Genomic DNA, 9,638 nt, shown 5'->3' with positions numbered 1-9,638 from the left:
CATAATAAGGCTGCCATGGCAAGGCTGGAAACCATTACAAGTCCTGTCAATTTTATATATTTTATATGCCAAATGAGCCACAAATTTTGTTGTATGTTACCTCGTAGACCTGCAGGCTGCAAGGCCTGCTAGCTTGCTATTATTCCCAAACTCAAGTTCCAACCCCTTGCCCACTCTTTCAAGTTTCACCTCTTTGCCGTCATGAATGGCTGCTGGCTCTGGCCTGTCAGCTCCTACAGCTCTTAACCCAAGCATACATGATGCATCTCTCTATACTAGTTAGCAGTCGTATTCTGTAAATTATAATAACTTTATTTTTTTTGGACTGTAATAGCTTGTCAACCTCTGTAGTTTGCCTTGGCAGATCATCTCCTGGTGAGTCCTCGTACAACACACTTCCGCATTGAGTTGGGTTTGCTACCTGGCTCTCTTTCTAATCTGCCCACTGCGCAGCTCCACTGCTGCTCATGAGATATTTCGCCCAAACGCTCCATGCCCATTGCCAATCTTTCTCGTCCACCTATTAAGACAGCTTTCTCAGTAGTCTTTCACCGATCCCCAGCTATAATGCATACACCCAACCCGTTACCCAGCTCACAGTGATTTCAAAATAGACATGCCACAATGAATGAGAGTGTGCTTGAGACACACCCATTGCAGGCGCTAATGAGCACTGGAAGTACACGATTTACATGATTATAATACGCATTTGCAAGTCTTGGGTAGCGGCGGTCAGTACCTCAGGCATTATAAAACCGGTTGTGTTGTATGAAGGCTACTACATGAATGAGAGAGTGTGATCGAGAAAGACGTTAGCTGCTACAATAAATGAGGGAGGGCGATAGAGTAAGACGTTGGAGGTATGTGCTCTTGATACAGGGAGCTAAAAGCTTGCTTGCGAGGTATATGAGAGGTGCTTGATAGTCACCCCGTGACTTTGCTGTAGACATGATGCTCAAGCTGACCATCTACTGCCAACCCATTCAAGCTTCTGCGATAACAAATCCCATCTCACGACTGAACTACCTACGGATCGGAGAGGTTGACTGTAAGGATTGACGATGAGTAATGGAGTGACCACCAAACATCTATCCTGTGTTTCATACCCAGTATCAGCTGGATGTAAGTAAGCCTTCTCGAATTCTTCGGAGTGCTTACTGGTCTTATCAGCGTTGCTCGCTTGCTTTTCTATCCTTCACCCTCTTGCCATTCTCAGCTCTTGGAGCGCTGTCAACGCTTTGCTTGACTCCCTTGAAGCTCTCCGTCACTCCTCGGCTCCTCAAATTGCTTTCAGACAACGGTTTCTTTTCCTTCGTCGCAGCAACCTCCACAGGCATGCATGCATGCATTTGTACCCCTCGACCGGGATTGTCGCAGTGCTGAACGTTCGTTGCTTTTTTTTCTCAATCCTCTCCAATCGTCGCTTAAGCAGGAGGCTCTTTAGAGGCCTTGTGGGGCTGCCAAGGACTCGAAAGCTCCATGTCTTAATCCGCCGTTGCAAACATCTCGACAACAGTTCGCATCATCGCTGCTCAATATACAAAGGGACAATCAAGGTGACAACTTCATACTGTCAAATACCATTCAAACTTGCTATCTCTATCTTCCAGTCAATCAATAATTTGAAGCATCGTGTTCGAATCGAATAACCTCAGCCTTCAGGTATGTTTGGCCACCCTCTTGTATTGTGTTCCAACGGAAGTGAGCGGTTGTCATTAGCATATTTCAATACAGGCTCCCGGCATTTTCGCCGTCTTATCGCGTTCATCACCATTCTGTGCTCGGACTTCAAAGCGAAGCGACCAAGATTTTTTTGAGCGGCGACTATAATATATGGCTAACTTCTAAGAATTCATTTCGGCTTGGCTAGGACTGATATTTTGATTGTTCATTTGGGCTCGTTAAGAAAATCTAGCTGTTCAAGCGTTAATCGAGATTACAAGTGGATAGAAAGTTTTCATTGGCCATAGAACTAGCTGTTGGTAGTTGCAACTTTTACGCAGTAGCCAGCCCATTTGATGATTAGCCCAACACTCGAGGTTTCAGACATTCGAGAAACCATAAGAAGAAGCTGCTAAAACGCTTGTTTCGATGACTGGTCTTCACTTTAGGGCCAAGAATACCGAAGTCTTTAGAAAGTGACAGTCCAGATAATCTAGGTGCAATCTATTTTCCAGACTCAGCTGTTTCCTCGTGGCACTGATCCTGTGCATTTGAGCAGTCCTAAAGCGTTCTGCAAGGGTGAACCCAATTTCCCAAGGCTAAGAAGATTTGTAACTTTTTGCACGCTATTTGACAGCACCACTATGTGGCTGAACCCATTCCCTGGCGAAGAACTTGTCTCCGCTTGCAATCTAATGTTACATCGTGCTGTATACCAGCTCGATGCATACGAACTCCTATTACTCCACATACACTAACCGCAGCTGCCGGAGCTGCCTGCTAGTCTTGAATTCAGAGGTGCTGCCCAGCAAAGTCGTCTGTCTCTTCTACAACAGTTGGCAGCAAAGATTGACGGTGTCGACCACATTCCCGTCCACAGCTGGCTTGCTAGTCCGTTGACAGCACATTTGGTTTTGAATTCTTCGTTCGGGAAACAATGACTGTACAAAGCTACGTCTGTCCTGGCAGTACCAGCGAAAAATCACTAAACCTGGAAGATCTGTTTGTATAGCTTTCGTTCAGATAGCAGTGTAGAGCGCAGCTTTCACAATTTTCAAAAATCGCAAAACCGTTGTTAGGACATTTACGTTCTAGATCACCTTTTTCTCCCCGGCTGGAAATTGTAATCTCAAATTTAACTCCCACTTCCACCCAAGTTTTAAAGTCTGTATATGGAAGTTGATTCGTGTACGCTAGCAAGTGTATTACACGGGATTCCTGACTTGACATTATGAGTTGCCTCATGAAAGATACCATGTTACAAAGTGCTGCGTGCACTATTGCTAATGTGAGAAGACTAGCTGCAGATATTGGCCATGATGTTGTACAATCTATGAACAAAAAAGGAAAGGGAAAATACTTTTTCTTGCATTATAATAGAAAGTAATTGGCAAAACTGATATGAAACATCTGTTGATGTATGAATGTGTTGGCATTGCAGGTTTCTACCAGGGTATTTGCAACTTAGCCCTATCCTTACAAGAACTGATGGGTCATATCTATAGCTAAGGATCAGAAGTTTGTTTTCACTGATGTCAATGGCTAGCTTTGGGTTTCCATGGCTTCCATTCTTCTTACTTTGCATACCAGTGCAGGCATTGCAAGATTTCAACAGAGACAAGGATGCTCTTCTGGCATTCAAGATGACTTTAACAGCTGCTGATTCTCTCACAGATTGGGTGGAAACAGATGGAAGTCCCTGTACGTGGACCGGTGTATCTTGTGATCATGATGGCAGAGTGCACTCTTTGTCTCTTGGCAGCGCATCCTTGGCAGGAAGTATTTCTCCACATATTGGAGACCTCTTGACATTGCAATATCTCAATTTGAGTTCCAACATGTTGACTGGTGTCATTCCTCCACAAATTTGGGACGCTACCAACCTACAGCAGGTAGATCTCAGCTCTAATTCCCTAACTGGTGAGATCTCCTCAGACATTGGGAAAGTGGTTAATGTCCAGCAGCTTTTACTTCACAATAATATGCTTGTGGGCACGATACCTTCTGAATTGGGATCACTTATGGGTCTTCAGACTATTGATCTTGGTTTGAATTTACTTTCTGGGACCATCCCTTCCGAACTTGGTAGACTTCACAACTTGGATTATCTTGCAATGGATGGGAATGTGCTATCAGGCAAGATACCATCAGATCTTGGCAACCTTTCCCAGCTCATATATCTGGATCTTTCAAACAATATACTTTCTCAAAATCTACCACCTGAACTTGGAAATTTAACCAAACTTCAGTACCTTGACATCAACAACAATAGTCTGACAGGTTGCATTCCACCTACAATAGGAGGCCTGATTAGTTTGACAGAAATGTATTTGGAGCAGAATTCATTCACTGGGAGTTTGCCAAAGGAGATCAGCAAGCTGAAGAATCTGAGAGTCTTGAACATTGCTGTCTGCCAGCTTTCTGGAAAGCTACCCGACGAGATTGGCAACTTGCAGTCCTTGAGCAGAATTGATCTGACCCATAATTTTTTGACGGGACCTATCCCAGACTCCATTGGAAACCTCCAGAATCTTACATCTTTATCAATCCCAAATAACCAGCTTAACGGGTCTATACCAGCATCGCTTGGTAGATGTGTAAACTTAAGGATTGTTGAGCTCGCTTTCAATCAACTCTCAGGGTCTGTTCCCAAGGAGCTCTCAAACCTCAAGTTCATCACTTCTTTTTCAGTAGAGGGTAATCTCCTTTCTGGATCAATACCTTCATGGTTAGGTGAATGGCAATACATGAATGCACTCTTGCTTGGAACAAATCTTTTCACAGGGAGACTGCCAACAGAACTTGGCAACTGTTCTTCATTGGAAACTCTGAGTCTTGATGGGAATCTCCTGTCAGGTCCAGTGCCCCCAGATCTCTGCAGGCCCTCCTCCTTGTCCCAGTTGTCTCTTAGCAAGAACCTCTTTACTGGTTCACTAGAAGACACCTTTTACAATTGCTCAGCCTTGACTGATCTCGAGCTTGCAGGGAACCTGCTGACAGGAGGAATTCCAGGCTATCTTGCAGACTTGGGTCAGCTGATCGCTATCAATTTGGATAACAATAACATTTCGGGGGCTATCCCTGATAAAATTTGGTCTTCTAAGCTGTTGATGGAGATTTCTGCTAAAAGCAATTTTCTTGTGGGTGGACTGTCTCCACTAGTGGGTCACTTGAAGAACTTGGAGAGGCTGTATTTGGATAACAACTACCTTGCAGGGGCTCTTCCAGATCAACTTGGTAAGCTTCAAAATTTAACTGTCCTGACTGTTAATAGCAATCATTTTGAAGGTAACATACCAAGAGACCTGGGGAAGTGTACTCAGCTTGCGACCCTTGACCTTGGTAATAACACATTCTCTGGGCAAATTCCGCAGGAAATTGGCCAGCTTCCTAACCTCGTTTGCCTGGTTCTGTCTCACAATCAGCTCTCAGGTCCCATACCAAGAGAGATATGCTCGTCTGCCTCTAAGGTTTATGAGATCCCGGAATCCTCTTTCCTACAACATTATGGATTGTTTGATCTTTCTTGGAACATGTTGAATGGGAGTATACCAGAGGAGATTCAAAATTGCATCATGGCTGTGGAACTTGCACTCCAAGGAAACCGACTGATTGGGTTTATACCAGAAGCACTAGCCCAACTCAACAACTTGACAACCCTTGATCTTTCAAACAATGGTCTCTCCGGGAGCATTCCAGCACAATTTGGAGAACTCAATCGATTACAGGGTCTAAACTTAGGCCACAATGACTTAACTGGTAGCATTCCCGCAGAATTGGGAAGGATTGCTAGCCTAGTCAAGCTAAACGTCACGCACAATCATCTTTCGGGGCCTCTGCCTGATGCCCTTGGAAATTTATCTGGCCTGACGCACTTGGATGTGAGTTCCAATGATCTCACCGGTGATATACCGTCTTCTCTTGCTAATATGGTATCCATTGTTGGGTTATATCTCCGGGAAAACAAATTTACAGGAGACATTTCTGGTCTTCTATGTAAGAGCATTGCTTGGCATCAGATCCAGTCCCTTGATTTGAGTGGTAATAGATTATGTGGATCCATCCCTTTCAGCATTGGCAACCTCTCCAGCCTTTCATATCTTGATCTCCATAGCAATGACTTTTCAGGCAGCATCCCACCTGATCTTGGGTCCCTTACTCAGTTGATCTATCTAGATCTATCTGGCAACCGACTTTCTGGAGGAATGTCATGGAAACTTTGTGAGCTTGGAGATCTCTCGTTCCTCAACATCTCGTACAATGACCTAGAAGGGGAGATCCCAAATTCAGGGAGCTGTGCAAATTTCTCTGCATCGTCTTTCGAAGCCAATGGAGGGCTCTGCGGTGCTGTCATAGGTATCGAGTGCACAGACTCAGCAAGCCATGTGGCCGCAGTGTTGTTGAGCCCTGTTGCTCTGCTCGGCATCACTGTAGCAAGCACTTTCACTTGCCTGAGTGTTATTTTAGTTCTGATTCGGTGGAAGATGATGAGACAGGATGCCCTTTCTCGTGCTTTGAAGAAGACTAAGCTTCAAGGTGCAGCATTAGAACCAGGTGACCTTTTCTACTCCGAGAAGTTGAAAGAGCCATTGAGTATCAACGTGGCCACGTTCGAGCGGCCACTCCTGAGACTCACATTGGCTGATTTGCTCAAGGCAACAAACAACTTTTGCAAGACCAACATCATTGGAGATGGTGGATTCGGGACAGTATATAAGGCAGTTCTTCCCGATGGCAAGATCGTGGCAGTAAAGAAGCTTGGGCATTCTCGGACACAGGGACAGCGAGAATTTCTGGCAGAAATGGAGACTCTGGGGAAGGTGAAGCACCGAAACTTGGTCCCGTTGCTGGGGTACTGCTCTTTCGGTGATGAGAAGCTGCTGGTGTACGATTACATGGTGAATGGAAGCCTGGATCTATGGCTACGAAACAGGGCAGATGCACTGGAAGTCTTGAACTGGGCAAAGCGGTGGAAGATAGCAGCTGGGTCAGCTCGGGGGCTGGCGTTCCTACATCACGGCTTCATTCCACACATCATCCACAGGGACATGAAGGCAAGCAACATTCTGTTGGACGAGAACTTCGAGCCGAGGGTGGCGGACTTCGGGTTGGCAAGGCTGATAAGTGCATGCGAGACGCACGTGAGCACAGACATAGCCGGGACATTTGGGTACATACCGCCGGAGTATGGGCAAAGCTGGAGGTCGACAACGAGGGGGGATGTGTACAGCTATGGGGTGATTCTGATGGAGCTATTGACGGGGAAAGAACCAACAGGGTCGGATTTCAAGGATGTGGAGGGGGGAAATCTGGTTGGGTGGGTGAAGCACATGGTGAAGCAGGGCAGGGGTGGCGAGGTGCTGGATCCCGTGATTGCTGCTGCTGCGTCCACCACCTTCTCCTCCATGCTCAAGGTCTTGCACGTCGCTTGCCTTTGCACCACTGACGATCCTCTCAAACGCCCTTCCATGCTCCGCGTCGTCAGCATGCTCAAGGAGATCGAGCAAACCGCCCATTAAACTACCTACAACCAAGTAAGTAATCTCTCCCCCCCTCTCTCTCCTCCCTCTGCAATTTGTCGGCTTTGCCCTTGCCTCACAGCATTAGTAATTTTCCGTCATTGGCACATTCTCTTGTTCTGAGAGAGAAAGTGTGTGTGTGTGTGTGTGTGTGTGTGTGTGTGTGTGTCAACTCAAGTGATGCACTCTGAATGGAGTATTCGTGTGTGTGTGTGTGAGAGAGAGAGAGAGAGAGAGAATGGAGCTCTCTCTCACATTAATAAGAGAATGGTGGAGTATTAGAGTATTAGAGAGAATGGAGTATTAGAATGGAGCTCCATTCTCTTATTAATGTGTGTGTGAGAGAGAGAGAGAGAGAGAGAGAATGGAGTTGTGGAGTATTAGAGTAATAGAGAGAATGGAGTATTAGAATGGAACTCCATTCTCTTATTAATAATGTGTGTGTGTGTGTGTGTGTGTGTGTGTGAGAGAGAGAGAGAGAATGGAGCTCCATTCTCTTATTAATGTGAGAGAGAGCTCCATTCTCTTATTAATGTGTGTGTGTGTGTGTGTGTGTGAGAGAGAGAGAGAGAGAGAGAGAGAATGGAGCTCCATTCTCTTATTAATGAGAGAGAGAGAGAGAGAGAGAATGGAGCTCCATTCTCTTATTAATGTGAGAGTAATAAGAGAATGGAGCTCCATTCTCTCTCTCTCTCTCTCTCTCTCTCTCTCTCACACACACACACACACACACAGAATGCAGCTCTCTCTACATTAATAAGAGAATGGAGCTCCATTCTCTCTCTCTCTCTCTCTCTCTCTCTCTCTCTCTCACACACACACACACACACACTCTCTCTCTCTCTCTCACTCTCTCTCTCTCTCTCTCTCTCTCTCTCTCTTTCACACACACACACACACATTAATAAGAGAATGGAGCTCCATTCTCTCTAATACTCTAATTCTCCATTCATTCTCTCTCTCTCTCTCTCTCTCTCTCTCTCTCTCTCTCTTTCAACTCCATTCTCTCTCTCTCTCTCTCTCTCTCTCTCTCTCTCTCTCACACACACACACACACACACACACAATGTGAAAGAGAGCTCCATTCTCTCTCTCTCTCTCTCTCTCTCTCTTACTCCATCCAAAGTGCATCTAGTATTAGAGTACTCTCTCCGTCTCTAGTCACCTAGTGCAATTCACTTGTTTTTGGGATTTCTCAATCCTTGCTACTTGGTTGCTTCTCTCTTTCATTCTTTAGTGCCAATGTTAGAATGACATTTTGCAACCTTTTCCCCACACTTCATCCCATCTATTTTATTCCCTCGTCCAAGAACACTAGCTCACAATAACAATGAGGCAATGTCCATGAGAATGAATAAGTGAGGATTTTAGGATGTCATAGCTTTTTACTTGTCACAACTCTCTCTAACCTCTTGTCTTTCATCTACAGAGGCTTTTCTTGGGTATATTGTTCAAGTGGTTCTTTGCTCACATACAAGTTTATGTATATACCATATTTCTATGTGAATGTATGCAACTCTACATTGCTGTACTTTCCCAACTTAGACTTTATGTCCATTGGGCTTACCATCATGTACTTCATCTTTTTTCAATCAATGTGGGAGTGACCTTGTTAAAGTAGACTTATAAAAAAACCACACCATAGAATGATTGTTGTCCATGAGCATTGAAATATTATATGAGAATATTTTATATTGTCTTATAAAATCTACAAAAAAGGCTTTCCTTGCTCATTTTTTATGTTGCAAATGTGGCGCTATGCTTTGTCATTGTAATTTGCTTGTCCTTTGCACGATGCGGTCATGCTAGTTTGCTTGGGAATTGGATTGCTTATGGTAATGCCCAATGTCAAGTTATACTCACCTTCTTTGGAGCTATTGTTGCTCATTGCTTTTCCCTAATCAACAGAGAGTAGTTGTGGGATGATTTTAATGTTCTTCGTCGATTTTGAAAGTGTAACTAGTCTTTGCCACTCTTTGTGTGAAGTTATAACTTCTGGTCAACTTCTTCAATGTGACTATAGAAACTAAGTGAGTAGGCATAGTAAAATTTTAATGGTCTTTAGTCTCACCATTCCTTGCTTGAGGTTTGCTACTAATTTTGTCACTATTTCTCTGCCTAGAGCTAAAATGTGATAGAAAGGAAAGCTCTCAACATGAAGGTTGCTATAACTACATCACTATTTCTATGCCTTGCATAAAATCTAGATAGGAAACTTCCTTGCAATTGAGGAATGAGTGTATGTTCTTGGTGCTTCTATGTCTCAATGTTTATTTAAGTAGTTCAACAATACCAAAATTAGTTGACTTTAAGCCTTGCCAAGTACGATGTTACATTTGGAATGAATAAATAGAACCTTCTCCTTTGGGCCCTTAATCTTCCCCTCATCACCCTAACTTTGCTTATCCATAACTTACCGGTTTTACCACCTTGTTCATTACTAGTGTTTGCAAAAAA

The 9,638-nt window shown here is 44.3% G+C and overlaps 1 protein-coding gene across 1 annotated transcript; it reads left to right on the top strand.

The window, feature by feature from the left end:
- The first annotated feature begins 470 nt into the window (after positions 1–470).
- LOC147905477 (uncharacterized) lies at positions 471–8,797 on the top strand. The gene is made up of 3 exons (XM_087372856.1): positions 471–1,556; positions 3,104–7,196; positions 8,611–8,797. Exon 2 carries the CDS (start codon positions 3,195–3,197, stop codon positions 7,179–7,181), a length of 3,987 nt encoding a protein of 1,328 aa, XP_087228982.1. The 5' UTR covers positions 471–1,556; positions 3,104–3,194; the 3' UTR covers positions 7,182–7,196; positions 8,611–8,797.
- Positions 8,798–9,638: the final 841 nt, after the last annotated feature.

Source organism: Dipteris shenzhenensis, chromosome 1 (assembly GCF_047967505.1).
Source record: "Dipteris shenzhenensis isolate YYH24624 ecotype China chromosome 1, Dip_SZ_1.0, whole genome shotgun sequence".
NCBI classification, from domain to species: domain Eukaryota; kingdom Viridiplantae; phylum Streptophyta; class Polypodiopsida; order Gleicheniales; family Dipteridaceae; genus Dipteris; species Dipteris shenzhenensis.
This window is presented reverse-complemented; position numbering and strand designations above follow the sequence as displayed.